The 16,910-nt window shown below is 36.1% G+C and overlaps 1 protein-coding gene across 1 annotated transcript in view; it reads right to left on the bottom strand.

Annotated features, from left to right (window-relative positions):
* Window positions 1-2,304: 2,304 nt before the first annotated feature.
* KCNH7 (potassium voltage-gated channel subfamily H member 7) overlaps window positions 2,305-16,910 on the bottom strand; it is a 240,023-nt gene continuing 225,417 nt past the window's right edge. The window contains exons 13-16 of the mRNA XM_074146078.1: window positions 11,860-12,111; window positions 6,694-6,862; window positions 3,486-3,678; window positions 2,305-2,571 (exon numbers count right to left, since the gene is read on the bottom strand). Coding sequence (XP_074002179.1) covers window positions 2,305-2,571; window positions 3,486-3,678; window positions 6,694-6,862; window positions 11,860-12,111 — 881 coding nt within the window. The remainder of the gene's footprint in view (window positions 2,572-3,485; window positions 3,679-6,693; window positions 6,863-11,859; window positions 12,112-16,910) is intronic.

Genomic DNA, 16,910 nt, shown 5'->3' on the forward strand with positions numbered 1-16,910 from the left:
TTGCATTAATGTGAAATACCAAATGATGAAAGGCATTTTGTAAAGCAACGATCATGCATTATACTTTTTTCATTAATTTTATTTTTAATTTATACCACTTTTTAAAATGTAGCATAACCACAAATACTTTTTTAGAAAATGTGCTAGCTTGTTCTTTGTAACAGACATTAATATTAGTTACTAGACTGAGATAGAGCAGAAGTTCTTAACGCTTGCTATTTAAAAAAGAAAAAAAAAAAGCAGAAGCTATTTCACTCTGTTGTTAAGCGCTCCTGTTTCAATGGAGTGTGTGCAGGCAGGGATTCTGACTGGCCCAATGATGCTGTCACCTGGGATCTGATCCTGAAGGCACTAAACAGTGCAGACCTCCTGTCATCGTCGTAGAAGTAAGAGCGGTCACCCTGTTGTAGCATTTGGACCTTTCAATAATCAACAGCAGCATGAGGCAGAAGAAAACATGATCTTGTATGGGAAGAGTTGGTTTGTCTTTTCACTTACAAAGGTATTCAGTTAATTGATTTTTGTATCTTTCTATGCAAAGGTAACGCAGAGACTTGCTGAGTAGCTGAACACTCCCACTAATTTTAAATGAGGGAAGATTCAGCCACCTTGGGTCTCTCCGCTGGCTGTGTACGACTAAAAGTGTTATGTGTCATTCTGACCCCAACATACAAAATATGTGCCTATTAATGTGAGGGTCAACCACTATTGCATTACTCTGTAGCACTGGTTCAGAACGGAGGGTTTAATTTGGTTTTAGTTAAAATTTAACTGCTCCCCCACTAACTGCTTTACACAGTTCTCTGAAACCAGTTCTTTTCCTAGAGGATTTCACATTAAAGCTTTAAGATTAGAAAATAGTGTGAGCATTTTAAAGTACTTAAAAACAGTAATAAAAAGGTCAGTTCCTTCTGAAATAAACACAACATTTGAAGCAGAATAATATTTTAATAAAATTAAATCTAAGTATTCACAAAGCATTATGCACATACAGTACATACTGTATTTAAAGCCTACGGACCTTAAATAATTTTATTCTAATGTAGTCAGCTTTGGACACAAGCTAAGCTTACTCGTTTTGTAATAAGAAAGTTTACAATTGTTCCTGAAGGTGATTTTACATATATACATATATATATCTTTATATCTGTACTCCTACATGTAAGTGTAGGTATATACACACACTTATGTGTATGTGTGTATATAAATATATACACACATACATACACACATATGTACATATACAGAATACACACATGCACGCATACAGGAATGCGTGCATGGTGTATGAGTGTGTCCGCATACATATATACCCTATCTAGGATCATTGCAGAGGGGGCAGTCAGTAAAAACAGATAACTGCAAACAACCACCCTAATAATTATAAAACAAAAATGTGTAAAGTATTTTTTAATTAAATAGATTGTTTATAATTTATAATGAACAAAAGGAACACAGTCTTCTGTATTATATAGAAATTAGATTTATTGCATTTGATTATGTTTGTGTGACAGATGAAGAGTACCTGCCTGCTCATGACAGCTAACTTCTATGATGCTTTTTTTTATTTTAAAAAAAAACAACCATAGTGGAAACAAATTATGTGCAGTTTTGCGGATGCGACCCGTGGTGATACTTTCCAGCATGTGGCAGAGTTTTCCTGTCTGTTAAAATCCTGCCCTACTTCAGTTGGTTTGGAAGGAGGCTGGTTTCTTTGTCCTAATTGTTTCAGACCCAGAAGACTTGGTTACCTTATTCTTTCTCTAGATTCAGAGTCATTGTGATTTATTATAAAAAGCTCACTACAAGAAAGATAAATCAATTTTTAAAAGTGAGCTATAAGAAGATTTCACTTGAATTTTAGCTTGGTCATTTAGGAGTTTTTTCTATGTGAATTATTGTTATTGGTCTCCTATTTGCTCTGAAGACATATCTACAATAAAATACTATTTCCATGACAGCAGTAAATGGTAATCTCCATGCAACGTAAACTGTAATTTCAGAACATGCATGTTATTTTTAAAAAAAATAAAAATATAAGGTGCCTTGAGAATGCTGGCAGTTTTACATTTGGAACATACAGTTAGTGTGTGTGTATATATATATATTTACATCAGAACTGCTCAACTTTACCTTACAAGCTTCAGATTTAGGAAAATATACAGTACTTTTGCATATAATGGTATATTCCTTGTAGCCCCTGAGTCAAGTATAGAGGATTTAAATACAAAAAAAAAAAAAAAAAAAGGAAAAACAGCCATTAAAAGCACTTACATTTTTATGTGAAGTAATAGTATAAAAGTATTATTTCCCAGGAAGACCAGGATCAGAAACATGCCTATGAAGACTCAAAATTCCTACAGTGCTTAGTGAAGATTCTGGCAAGGAAGGGTGCCTAATTGGCTGGAGATAAGTTTTACAACGCTGTGGAGGATGCTCTGCAGACCGGTCATGTTCTTGCTCTAAAAAAGAAGCCAGGTTGTCTTCTGAGGCTGTGTTAAGATGCACTCCACTTGAGAGGGATTCTTTGGATTTAAGTTTCGATTTTTCAAGGTCTAGAAATTCAGGACACTGGAAGGGAGGAGAAGAAACAAGATGGTAATAATTAAATCGTTCTTTTCCAGGCTCTTGTTCTGCTCAAAATTAGCACATTCAGATGGTTGCTGGAAAACCACATTTGAAAATTAAGCAGTGTATGGAAATATTTTTACATGTTACAGCATTTGATTTAATGTAATTAAATGCAATTCTGTTGATTAATTGTAGAAGCCTGGATATCTTGTCCGCTCCTCAGACTTGCTCATATGACATCAAGATACACATATGAACATCTCTTTCTGGACTGAATATTCTTGAGACCCTATCTAAGAGTATGGATTTCAACATTCTTGAATTTGCAGGTTTTTTTCAGAACATAACTCTGGAATTGCATCATTCTGAACATTATAATAATTTAGATTCCACTCTCTCAGCACTGAGTTCTTCATTTTTAAACTTGGAATTTGTGTGAAATGTCCTGCTGATGTTTGCAGAGGGTGGCTGTATTTCTGTTCAGAGATAGATGTATACGTTTAGTGCAGGTATACGCATAGTGGGTTTACACTTCTGAAAACTTCTGCTCCGTTTGCTGGCCTGAAAATCTTTATGCATGTGAACTGATTCCTACTGAATGCCAACGTTGGACTTACTGTGCCCATACGTGTTCCAGCATATGCAGAGTAATCTGACACAGCCAAACACGCTGGATTTACTAATCGTATGCTACGTGACTGATTTGGGATTCCTAGACATGCAGCAGCCTGTTTGGAAATAATATGCCACATTTCTGCCCAAGTTGCTAAACTCCAGAAATCCCCAAAAAATTTGAAAATCAGCAAATTTTGCCCTTAAACTAATGAACAATCACCTAGATTGGTATGCATTTCTTCCATCATAAGCTAAAAAGATTAGCAAACCTCCTCTGATCTTACTGGACATGTGCATACCTGAGATGAAGGACTGAAACTTCTGTCTGTTTTAATTGATGCTGCAGGCTGAAGCTTTTGTATCACCCGGATTGCTGGCTGCTGATACTCTGCACCTGCGGTCACCATGCTGTAGGCAGGTGGAATGAGCGCTGACTGCCTTTGCAGAAGCTGCAGGATGGTCTGGATATCAGCAGTCATTTGGGACTCAAGCCTGGAGAAGCAACACAAATAGTTAGCTCATGGTCAGGAATAGGTATATTTTAACATAGTGATTACAGATGCATTCAAGAGGGACCTGCCACATATTAATAAAGCAAACTATAGCTTGCTATGACATGACCATGGCTTAAATAGGAAAGAACAGAAGGGGGAGTACTGAGCCCTTCCAAAGCTTGCTGGCTCTCCCTTTCCTTTGCAGAACATATCTGCATGCTTGTCTCTGATCTTTTTGCTATATTAAGAATGAGTTCATTACTGTTCCTTATGTTTGCAACAAAAAGGAACACGGGGAACCAGGTTTTTGGTTGAAATTAACTGGAATAAATGTACTCTCTTCATACTAACTAAATTGATTTATACTGGCTGAGGATGGGACACTATTTCTGATATATCTGACAATTAATTTTGACATTCCCAATGCTAATACAATGCACTGAAATGAGCAAAAAACTCCATTTGTGTTTTTCCTCAGTTAGAAAATGAAAGATGATTTCAAGATCATTAAACAAAACCAACAGTCCAAGTCTCCTCACTGTGAAAATTTATTTAGACTTATTCCGGCCTCAGAATTAATGTCAACATTTCTGATGTTCAAATTTAGTACCTTTTTTCCTTTTTTCCCTTTTTCATAAATTTGCATATACTTCTGAAATATTTGAGCTGCTTATGTTGTTCATGCTTACAATTCCATAGCACTGAAATGATTTTCAAACAGTCTTGCCAAGATGCATGAAACACTCAGCACTAGGTAATGCCTGTTGTGCCTCCCCAGCTGCTGGAAGGCTACAGAACACGCTACGACAGACTGTAATACAGATATACAGCCCTCTCTATTGCAACTCATCTTCTGACAGAGTAAACAAATCTTTGTCAGCAGCCTTTAATGTTGTGAAAGTTACTGCTTGGGCTCCCTGCGGCACCAGAACTGAGCCTGTGCTGACAGATTTTTGCTTTCACCGGGTGCTTCACTGATATTTTTTTTTTATCATGTTGGAGTTGTCCATTGCCTGTGCAATTTATTTATAAAAGCATCTATGAAATTAATCCAAAAGGTATACCCAAAGGATATTTAGGACGCTATTTCTTCCTTTATTGGGAGAAGCTGGTTTTGTGGTGTCAGCTCATACAGAAAGGCCCTAACCTGGATGTTACAGTCAGTCATGCCCAACTTGTTCTCTTGTTCAGCTTCCCTGGGTTCTTTGCTACTTGCAAATGTGCTGATCTCACACAAGCGTGATGCTGATGCCACCATCCGGAGAACTTCCATCTGCTAAACCTGAACTTTTAACAGTCTCCATGAAATTGCAATTGCTTAAAGAGAAACAGAGATAGCTCTATGGACATACTCCTCGTGCAGTGGCTTTCCAGCCTTCTATATCCATTTAATAACTTGAGTGTTATGCCAAGCCTCTGACTTGGCAAGGAAAAGTTCAGGAAGAAGTGACCATGCTTTTTAGTCCAGCATGTCAGATCTGACATAAGCAGGGAAGAATATTGTCTGTTACATTCGTAGAAGACCCAGCAAGGCCCAAAATCCTGAAAGCATCAAAAGCTTTAAAAACATGAGAAGAGTTAAAAAATAAAACGGTTTAATAAAATCCATAACAATTTAAATCTTAGTTTATCAGCAACAATGTATTTTCTCACTCAAGAAAATACTGAGAACTTGCATGAGAAGTTGATAAAACTATGGGTAAATTTAAGATATAACTTCAGTTTCAAAAGCTTAAGATTTCAGGAAAAGAAATGTAACTGGAAGACTTCACACTGTTGGTGGGGAACACGCAGCTGTTTAGTTATGTGACATTTACAGTTACTTAGATTGTTAACTTGACGTTACTGCAATTAGAAATTACAGCAATTTCGGCTTACATGTTAAAAATGTCTTTTTAATGTACCATATAGTATTCAGAAATGAAAAATACTATGGTTTGATTGGCTTATGGTAGATGAATGGAGCAATATGCACTTAACCTGGCTTTAAACTGATTGCTAAAATATACAGCTCAGAATGCCAATGAAGAGGTACTAAAGTATAATTAGGGCTGAGTGCGTGTCATAGTATTTGTCGTGGAAAAATATTGAAAGTAATGAAAGCGAATGGAATGCAGAGTGAAAATAATAAAAAAGCCACAGACCTGAGCATAGGGCAATTTAAAATTAAGCGAAATTACATGGTAAATTATAGCGTAGGATGGATCAAAATTCTGTAACCATATTTTTAAGATGCTCTAAGCTATGCTGCTCAGCTGCCAGCAAAGAATAGTATATCAGAGAGCAAAAGAGAGAAGGAAGAATATTTTACTAAGCAAAGGTAATAATGGATTCTGATAAAGCAAGCATCTGTTTTCTATTGTAACAGGTATAAGTATTTTGCCTTTGCATTCTCCCATGTCTTACTTATTATAGACAGTTGCAAAATAAATTAATGCATCAAAAAGGGAATTTGTCTGCAGTACTTTTTTAAAGGAAGACAGCTGGTTTACTTTGGGTCTCCAGGAAAGAAAATTTTTTCAAACCTTGAAGATACTGAAAATTGCCATTTTGTGGACATGTAAATGTCTAGGAACAGCATTCTGGGTGAGGTGAGATTTAAGTTTAACAAGTTTAGGTGCCTCAGTACAGCTTCTTGGTTAAAAAGCTGGTTCCTAAATAGTCAATTGAAGAGAAAGGTTATTCTGCAAGGCAATTCAGAGTAGCTAATGTGGGTACCGAGAGGTACGTGACATGAATATCCTGGCAATGAATTAAAAATTTTGTACCCAGAACCGAGTTTTTCAATAATCTGGTAGGTTAATCTTAGGTGATATTTAGGCTCCTCAGAATACATATAGACAGCAAAGTGACATTCCCATCAGGCATATTTTTGTACTTTTGAGCTTCTGAAAATCTGAATTCTTTTGTAAACTTCCTGCATAAATTCATTCCTCCTGTAGGGTCATTAGTATCAGTTGTGTTGTGTACTCTTTCACATATATATTTTTTCTGGTCATATCTCTGTTTTTACCTGTTGAGTTGTTCTTGAAGTAAATCTAATCGATTCTCCACTTCCCCATATATAAAGTCACTTTCAGTTTCACAGATCCCCCACGTAACATGGGGTAACGCTGACTGAACTGGGGAGTCCTGGTACTCCTGGATGTTCTCCTGCTCCCAGTTTCTTTTATCAGTGATATCTGATGAAAAACAAAACATACAAAAGTATAGGTTTATATGCACGCCGTTAGGGAGGGGTTGGCAGCCCTCAAGCATCCCACTTACTCATGTTTCTCAAAATCTTGAAAATCAAACCGGCACATTGCCATACTGCCTGAACAACTCCCTTTGTTCCTTACTACTATTTAAGGAAAGATAAAAGTGGTCACATCCATGCTAACATTATGAAGCCGTAGATAAAAAAGCAGCTTTGTCTAGTCAGCATCATCAGAGTTCTGCCACTGAATGACTCCTATTTTTTTTATTTTTCTGTTTATTATTTTGCCAATGAATCCCCAATTTTCTCAACGTGCTTTTTTTTAGCAATTCGTTATTCATTGAAATTAGAAATATTTGTTATAACCTAAATGAATTAAATGATTTACTTGAATGTCTTTGGTTATGTGTTTCAGAGACCTCGCTTAGAGCTTTTTCTTGACCTTGAATGTGCTATTGAAGTGTATTTACTGTTTAGCTTGTTGGTGTAAAAGGAGGACTCGCTGCATTGCATTTACAGCACTGGGCACGCATTACAGTGCATGGGAGTTTTCTTTCTAGAGAAAGTTGCCAGACCTCAGCTAGCTGCCTTTCTTGCCAATAATTGTAATGCTGCTTCTCTTAGCAAGGGTAATATGTTTTCTCTGAGACAGAGACCATTTAACGCAGCTCATACTGCTTGCAAAAGGATACTCGTTATTATTTTCAAAGAGGAAATTTATTTTTGTTGATGTAGCTTTTAACATCACTGGTCTCCAACCCAACCCGTCGTTGTGTAAAGCATATCTCAGAGACTCTTACAGTACTGTGGGGTGAAAGGTGCCAGTTCATTTTGTTTAATAATTTGTGACTCCTAAAAGAATGAAAAATTCAGCTTTGCTGGGTCATTCAGAGATCACTTTAATATTAAATGAAGTGATGGTAAGTGGTAAATAATAATGATTTTTTTTCTTTTTCTTTCTGTTTGAACTACATATAAAATTTTGGATTAAGGTAGAGAAAATAAATTTATTTCAAACCAAAAAAAGCCCAGTTACATTATTAGGATCTTACTGCAGAGTTTCAGCTATCTTGCTGAATTTAGTTACCCTTTTAATCTTTATATATTGTATATACAATATATAAAATATTTAAAAACCCTCTTTATATGAGTCTTTTATATTTATTTCTTTATCTCCAGCCCTTTGTAAAAAAAATTATGATGACCACTCCAGGTCTCACCCTGTACCTGCTGTGCCCAAATTCCTCTCTTGTCCTTCCCAATTCTTGGATCTCTGTGATCAAACACTGTGCCTTACAACCCAAACAGAACTTATGGGCACTCCTTCCTTTTGCTTGGATTTCTTGTTTGAGCTATTTCTCTTTCCTCTTTCAATTTCCTTAATTTTCACCTCTGTGGATTTATTAATTAGTTTACGTACTTGGCTCCAGGCTGCTTCTCCTGATCACCAAGCTGGTGAAAGTTTACAAATCATTTGTCATGGGATATACTAGTTGCACATATCCTTAGCAGATAGAGAATGCAGATCTTGCTGTGAGCTTTGCAGAGCCTACAGGTGACATGCTTAGGTTGAACAGTGCTTTTTCTACATCTACACCCTCCTCCCTGCCAAGCCTTTGTGTGAATCTGTTGTCATGCAAACAGTCAAAAATTGCTCAGTACCACTCAGATTCTCCTCTGCTGTGATAAAAAAGGCTGTTAGAACTTTAACACCTGCTCAATACCATTCCCATTAGGGTTCTGTTTGTAATTATTTAACTACATGAAGTTACAGAATGTATTAAAAGTTCTTACTGCGTTCAGGCTGCCGCTTCAACGTACAGCTGGACAAAACCCTTGACTGCTTATAAGGCATCAGCCTCTGTTGTATGAGCCGTAGGAGTTGAATCCCGCATCCCCCAGTAGTCCCTGAATGGTTTGCTCAGAGCTGCTCCTAACACTTCTCCTGGCACTGAATGCTGGTAACTCAGCATAGGTTACATTAATTTCACACTTGTGAATTTTTTCTAAGCAACCATAGCAGCCAGAGCCATGTTTCAAAGAAAAGAGAAAAAAACACAGCGTGGGTGACATGTGAGAGGCTTGTCCAAATGCTATTAGCTAATCCTTTTGAAACACATCTTTTAGCAGTGTTGCTCTAAGTAAAGAAATTAAAAAAAAAAATCCTGCTCAGATTTAGTGTTTCAAGTCGATTTAGCCAGGAAGGGGAGCTCTCACTACATGACTCCGAGTGGAGGAGGAGACTTTCTTATCTTTTTTTTTTCTTTTTTTTTTTTTTTTTAATCAGAGAAAGGTGCTTGCTGCATTATCTGATCTTTGGTTAGCAGGTGGTAGTAGGTTTCCTGGAGCTACGGAGAGTGCTTGAATTTCATGTGACATGACCTATGACTGATTTTATGTGCTGGACAGGGGGAAGAGGAAAGATTTCTTCTTGGCTACATAAAAACTTAAAACCTGTTCAGTTTCTCAGCCACTTAAGCCAGCAGAAGGAAAAAGGCAAATGGTGTCACAGAAGCATGTAAGTTGGTTTTATCAGGGACACATGGCACAATTTGCAGTGTGCAAGGGAGTTGGAAAGGTCTGAGCAAGGTGAAGGGAGCAGAATGTGACAAATTCAGGGGTAAAATTTTAAGCTATGCATGTGGGTGCAATGGATGTTGTAAATCCAGTGGACTTTCTTTTAAGCAGTGAATTTCAGGAATAGAAACTAAATATACAGGTCGTACGTTTCACTGCTTTTTAATGTCCTGTAAAAACCAAGCTGTTGGTTATTTTACACAATAAACCATTTAATAAAATCACATATTTTTCAATGCTGTGGATTCACATTTCAGTGTCCAGGGAAATCACAGCTCGTTTTTGTCCTAGAATATGTATTTGTAGACTATTATAATAAACATTTAATTTGTGACAAAGCAAATTAATTGGCACTCAAGTTACAAAATAAGTTCATACACTATAAGCAAGTTAATACACTACCAGATACGGTATTGTACTCTTCTAAGTGTCTTTTCAGGTAATTCCACATACATAAGTAACCCCAGAAAAACCCAACAGCAGTTACAACTTTATAACCAATTATGGTCTTCCAGGGCTTGAAGAATCCTAGACTGAGAAATAAATCAACGTATAACTAGGTTCACTTGAACAATTCAAGAATGAGTCTAATAGCACAAATAATGACTAAGGGATATTAGAAAATAGCATTTTCCTGCAATATATAGATTACTAGCTACAGAAAAATTATCAGGTCTTCTCAAAAGAGCCGTATGTTTTAATGTTAAAAGTTGCATTTTAGGATTATAAGAGAGAGAAGTTTATGCAGTTTCTGTCACATTATGTAATACAATATTAATAGTCTTTCCGTTCATCAACAGTAATGACCAAAGCTTAAAACACAACTAAAGATAATTAAATATGTATCAGTCACATGGTAACGAATTGGAGTAGCTTTATACAAGTGCAGTTGTATTCAAGATTTTTAAGTTACCATACTATATGAGGTATGTATTATAAACATACATACGCACAAGCAGAGTTTATTTCAAAATTTCATTATGTTTATAACCACTTTTATGGTAAGTTCTAATCAATCTCTAATTAATAACAGGAGTAAGAATTTAGTTTAAAACATATATAAATCAAAGCTGATATTATTTCATTAGCCTTGAAGTATTTATGAAAGTTGCAAGAAAGGTAATGAGCTTTCACACACATTACCAGAAGTGCTAGATTACAAAGTGGAAAAAAAGAATGTGGTCTTAATCAAAATATGTAACCTTTAGACATGCTAAATTTAACTCAAATAAAATCTGGAATAGGTTGCCTTGGAAAATGTTGCTATAGCTGCAAGGACACATTTCTGGCTATTGGTTAGGGAAAGGTAAGCTTTCAAATTGCGATACGTATGCAACAAGTTTATGTAGTGCAGATTTATATAGCCTTAACCTTAGGAGACCAGACTTTACAGATTCATACCTTTTAGATGTAAAAAATACATTGTTTGGCCTGATTAATCATTAGGTTCATTTAAAATTATATCCTAGAAGCCTAAAGTTTATTGAAAGATGGTTAAATAGTTAAATTGCCTCAATGGAAACAAACTACTAAGGAAAACAGTTTTAAACAGTAAATATTTAATTCTTCCCTTCAGACTGAAACAATTACAAACAAACTTTCAGCCAATATTTAAATTGTATATTAATCTGGGGCTTTTCATTAATTTCCCTTCACATCACCAAAAAAATTAATATTTTAGTATATTACATGTAATTTTAATCATGTGATTTAGCTCTATGTAAAAGTAATTGAGATTGCTTAATAGTTTCTGATCATTTGTCTTATATAAATCTCAAATCTTTATTCTTGTGAAACTTATGGAAGTAATTTTTTGTTCTGTGGCACTCTTTTAACCAACGTGCAGCAAAATGGGATAGCATTCTTTCAAGCTATTATGATTTCATTTTTACTTTGTGCCTTGTCAACACACAGAGTGAAACTAGTTACCTGAAAACATTTTTTTTTGTGCGTGTGCAATCATCACTAGATTTATCTAGCTCTCATCTAGTTTTCACTGTCACTCAACCCTGGCATACCAAACACCCTTTGAGAGATTCTTTACTGCTTTGAGTGGGGTTTTCGTCTGTGGGCACTCAATGAAGTCCAGTACCAGTTGAGAATTTTAAGTTTGTTTAAATGACTTTCCTAAGGCAGTTCAGTTACAAGGCGATTTATTAACAAAGCCTGGAATAGCCTTTTGGAGGTTCTGTAGTCCAGTCCCACAGCCAGTGTATTAAACTACATACATCCTCTTGAGAAATAATAATTTTTTATCTAAAATATTTTTTCTTGTTAAACTTTCAGGAAACACAAAAGTAAATATATGTCAAGAATCAATAGAACCATTCAGAAAATGATTTTTGGTAATCAGACTAAAAAGTTGTCTGCTCAAAGTCTACAAAATAGCAACAGCTGGATTACCTTTGCAAGAATTACTTCTTTTGTCAATAAGAATTTCTTCTGTGTCATGAACCATTTCTTCGAAGTCCACCTCTGTGGTTTTCTCTGCTACAGATGCGTAATCAGCTATCCCAGAGAACAGGGGCTTTTGCTCATCTTCAATGGAGGACACAAAAGATGATGACCCACTTTTTTTCTCCTCGAAGTGTTTCTTAATAGATTGATAGTATCTGGTGGTGTCCCCTGAGGGTTCAGGATCACTCTGATCATTCTCTTTGAAATAATCTGTTAACAGAAATTATTGTGTACATTATGTATACAATATGCAGTTCATGAAATTGTGTTCTAGTTTATTCTGGTCTGTGGATGGAGATGATTATTACATCATTTAGGAAGTTCACTGTCTATTAGAACAAATTACTTTAAAGCCTTTTTTTGATTCCTGTATCAGAGGACATTTATATTTCTTTTCAAGTCCTAGAAGACATTTGCATGTATGTAGTAAAGATTCGTAGTCCCTAAACCATAGCTCATTATGCAAAAAGTTGCTTGTATCAAAACAGCAAAGGTTTTATCCAACACAGCCGTCCTATTTACTCACTGTTTTTTCCAGGTGAGGATGAGATTTGAGAAAGCTTTATATTCCAAAGTTTAAAAAATCAATTTATTATTTCATTCCCTCTTCCAATTTCTCATATCTTTGGGCATTTGGGTATTTGAGTCATGGAACAGTATAAAAACTACTCATTTAAGTTATGCTCACATAAGAGCATCTTTGCTCATTATTCTTTTCCCAGAAAAGGCAAATGTATTAATCAACGACTCAACCTCAAAATGTCTGGGCTTACCTAAAGCCTTACCATGTCTGGGCATGTTTCTCCACGCTCATTGCTGTGAAACCTATACTTAGGATTGATATAGTGGAGAGAAACCCTATTGGTACAAAAAGAAGGGTGTTCCTTGTCTGCTTTTCTGAGATTATCTCAAAAGAACTTTCTAAAGTAGACCTAAATCCCTAGCCTTTAGAATTAATTGCAATTCTCTGAACATCCAATCTTTTGAATACAGAAAATACTCAACATGCTGTGATATATACGGTAGCAGAGTACCAATCAAGTTGAGAATGAATCTTTCATTAATTGCATTCAAGGTCTGTAGTGAGGAACAGCAGATTCAGTCCTTTTAAGAAGTGGCAAATAAAACTAGATTTAAAGCAGATGCCTTTAAAAACACGTTGTAAAAATTAAATAAGATTTAAACCCAAGAATGATCATTTATGAGTATAGAGAACTCCTGATCTCTTTGCAGAATAAACTTGAAGCTAATTTCCAATTCAGTATTTGGTTTTACCTATTTTTAACTGAAATGTCAAGATAATTCCAGTTCTGCTATTTATTTAAAACACATTTTAGCAGGGTAGTCTCAACAACATATAAATACTGTAACTAGTTTGCATTAACTTCCTGGGGAGACAGCATGATTTCCCATCTGCTTTGTGCTAATTACTAATCAACATAGCTCTGGAATGTCTGTAGTCTTTACAGCCTACAGCAGTGGTTAATACAACACTTAGTATATTCCCTAGGTTTCTTCTCTGTTTTCTGGTCACTATAAGGAAATGAAACTGTGGCCTCATCTAATCTTCTTTATCTGTACATAAAGAGAATGTAATATCTGTACAGAGCACTCTGCAGGAGTCGAGGCATCTGTGGGCAGTGAGGGCAGGTAATGGTGAACAAAATAAAACCAATACCAAAGCAAGGCTCCCGTAACTGTACTCTAGAATCTCCAAGGACAACTAACACAGCCCTGGACTGAAGTGACTTTGGCTTCTGTTAAGCAGGATTGCTAGCTATAAGTGATACTGATGATGCCCAGATACTGGGAAGGCATCAACACAAACGCAAATGGACTGCCAGTGTGAATCTCTTGGGGGATGCTCAGACTGGAGAATAAAGTATCATGTTCTCTGCAGTCCCATCTCCAAAATAGTATGAAAACAAAAGAAACCTTCATAAGAAAATTTTAATGTAGATGTCTCCCATGGCTTTTCTTGTGGGAATATAGGGTGAAATACATACAGTCACGCTACAGTAAATTGTCTTAATTACTTACTGCTTGACTGACTTCAACCTGTGAAAAAGACCTTCTAATGAAATCTTGAAATTACCATTTTTAAGGGTAATTTTTTATGTTCATGGGATTTTGTACACTAACGGTAGCTGTAATGAGCACCCTGTGGAATACAAATCAATCAGTGGACTCATTTTAAAAGGAGGTCATTGAGACTAATGAAAAAAAATGTACAGCAGCTGAAGTATAGTAGACTGTCTTATCTGTCATATTCAAAGAATACTAAAATATCTAGAAACAAGAAGCCAGATTCTGCTAACAATTATACCGCTGTAAGCCCAGGGTAATTCGCTTGCTATACCTGCATTTAGCTTCCATCTAGATCAGAATAACAGAATGTATTATTTTTCAAATGCTGTCCAGGTATAACAAAACCACTGGCTTTAAAAGGAAAGTGGAGATCTGCTGAACACAGGGTCCTGCCTATTGAAATTGGGGAAAATTTGTTCATCAGCTGATCTATTTCAAAATATGCATCTTTGGCTTTACTTCCATTGCTTTATCTGCTAGCCATCTGGCTACATTCAGAGAATCAAAAGTTGTTTTCTTTTAAAAGACCCTTGTTTAATGCTAAAGATTCTTCTGTCTGGAGAATAATCCTGTGATACTCTGCACCTAGAGCAGAAATTAAAATGGAAACTGCATGTTTTATGTGGCTCTTCAAGACTTGATGCTGGTGCAAGTCCTGCATCTCAGCTCAAGAGCTGAGCAGTGCCTCTATAACTCAGTGGAAATATGTTACAAATAATATCTAGGTAGTGTTTTATTCAGAATGTGAATTTCTCGAATTTCTCCTTTTGTATTGAAATTCAGTCATTGGTTTGGAATAACTTTTCGAGAAGAGAAGAGTTTTCTGTCTGTGTATGTGTATGTATGGACAAGTTCACTTTCTGTCACACAGACTCCAGGTTTCAAAAGGTTTCTTTTCTCTTTCCATTCTGTTTCCAAAATAAATGTAATCGTTAAAAAACCACCCCTCATCCTACTGCTTCCTCCTTCCTTTTCCAGTAAGACAAGTTTCACTCTCTGATTTGGATTGCTAGAAACTATTTTGCTGAAGATGATTATTTTGTAACTTCCTGCTTTACCAAACATGTGCAAACAGCATTTGCACTCTTTATGGTACTTGTTTTAGCTTGTTATGTATTTTGGGTGCCTGCCAAGTTTACAGGCAATGTTCTCTGATGTTTTATGTCTGGAAATTCCAAAATCTTCATAGTAATTATCAGAAGGTTCGTGTCCTGCTTTTTGCACTGGCACTGGCAAAGGAAGGGAAGAAACGGAGTTGTCATGAGGGCAATGAAATATAGTTATGACATAGACTCACAGAAATACTGGCATAAAATCCAGCTTGGTTGGGATGGTTACCAAAGATCAAACAGGTTTCTTTGGTGTGCCATGGTCAGCCTGTAGCATTGAAGCTTTGCATTATTCAGACAGTGGCAGTCTGCATGATTTAGACATATTTTCTCTTAATGTATCAGTCTGCTGCAAACAATATTGGTCAAAGTGTCAGTAATTATTACATGTGGAGCAGCATTGTTTAATATTACTGTAATTTCATTAAATGGAATTTGTCCTACTTAATCAGGCAAACTGTGTAGCCTAGTGTATCAGAAGGAGGCAAATTTTTACTTTTTTTTTTACCCTTTTTCAGCCATCTAATAAAAAGTCCCATAATATGCCTAGACAAATTCAATTTTGTGCAGGAAATGAGGTGTATGACTTCCTCTTCTCTGCAGAAAGCAATTTATGTCCCAAACGATGAAACAGATAATCGTTACCATTAACATGATCTGCATAACTATAAATCTGTTCAGCAGACATGGTATCTTCCCTTTCCTTTGAAAAAACCTACAATATTATTTTATGCTACACTAACTACATCCCTCGGTAAGGAGAAAAGCACACTGACTTGGAAGGAGGGCTGGTTCATTGCTCAAAAGGTCTGCAGATCTTCAGATTCCCAGCAAGTAATTTGGATCAAGTGTTATTAGCTCTTATGTGATATATTGGAACAGGTTGCCCAGGGAGGTTGTGGATGCCCCATCCCTGGAGGTGTTTAAGGCCAGGCTGGATGGGGCTTTGAGCAACCTGGTCTAGTGGAGGTGTCCCTGCCCATGGCAGGGGGGGTGGAACTCAATGATCTTTAAGGTCCCTTCCAACTCTAACCATTCTATGATTCTATGATTCACAAATATTCCTGTGATGGTTAATCTGTCTTTCCTACATATGAACAAAATATTCACTAGTCATCATCCCAGAATCACAGAATCACAGAATGATATGGGGTTGTAAACATGAAAATGAAAAGCAACTCAGCGTCTGGTCATTCAGCAGACAACTGTTGCTATGGTGAAGATACACCTTTTTGCCATATTTTTCATATATATCTAAGAATAAAAGAAAAAAGTTACAGTATTTTGTATTCCTTTAATATATATTATTAAAACAATGAAATCCACAGGCAAGATTTCTGGCACTTGTTTCTGTTGCCATCCTTTCTTGGACTTGGGTCTTTCAGATTGGGTCTCTTAGCCAGTCCACAATTAATATTTTTATTGAAAATTATGTTCGTACCGGATGTTCCAATGACAGACTTCAGAATGGATTTTTAATTCACAAGTTCTATTAACTCTTTATTTTAGTGAATTTATTTTTAATGAATTTAAAATCTTCAGAGAGAAATCTGTACTGATTTGCAAACAGTCTTAGGGGAAACAGTATGAAGAACTTTAGTGGATTTATTTTCCAATGGGAGAAGGATGTGATCCTCACAATCTTTCCAAATGCATGACAAGGAATAAATAAAATTCTGGACTTCATTTTGTATGCAACATTTGAAATGAGAGGTACTCCACCTTTGCTACCAGAAAATTTGTCTGAAAATTGATTTTCGCCTTATCTATAGAGATGTTTAACCCTTCTCAAACATCAGA

Source organism: Numenius arquata, chromosome 3 (assembly GCF_964106895.1).
Source record: "Numenius arquata chromosome 3, bNumArq3.hap1.1, whole genome shotgun sequence".
Lineage (NCBI taxonomy): Eukaryota > Metazoa > Chordata > Aves > Charadriiformes > Scolopacidae > Numenius > Numenius arquata.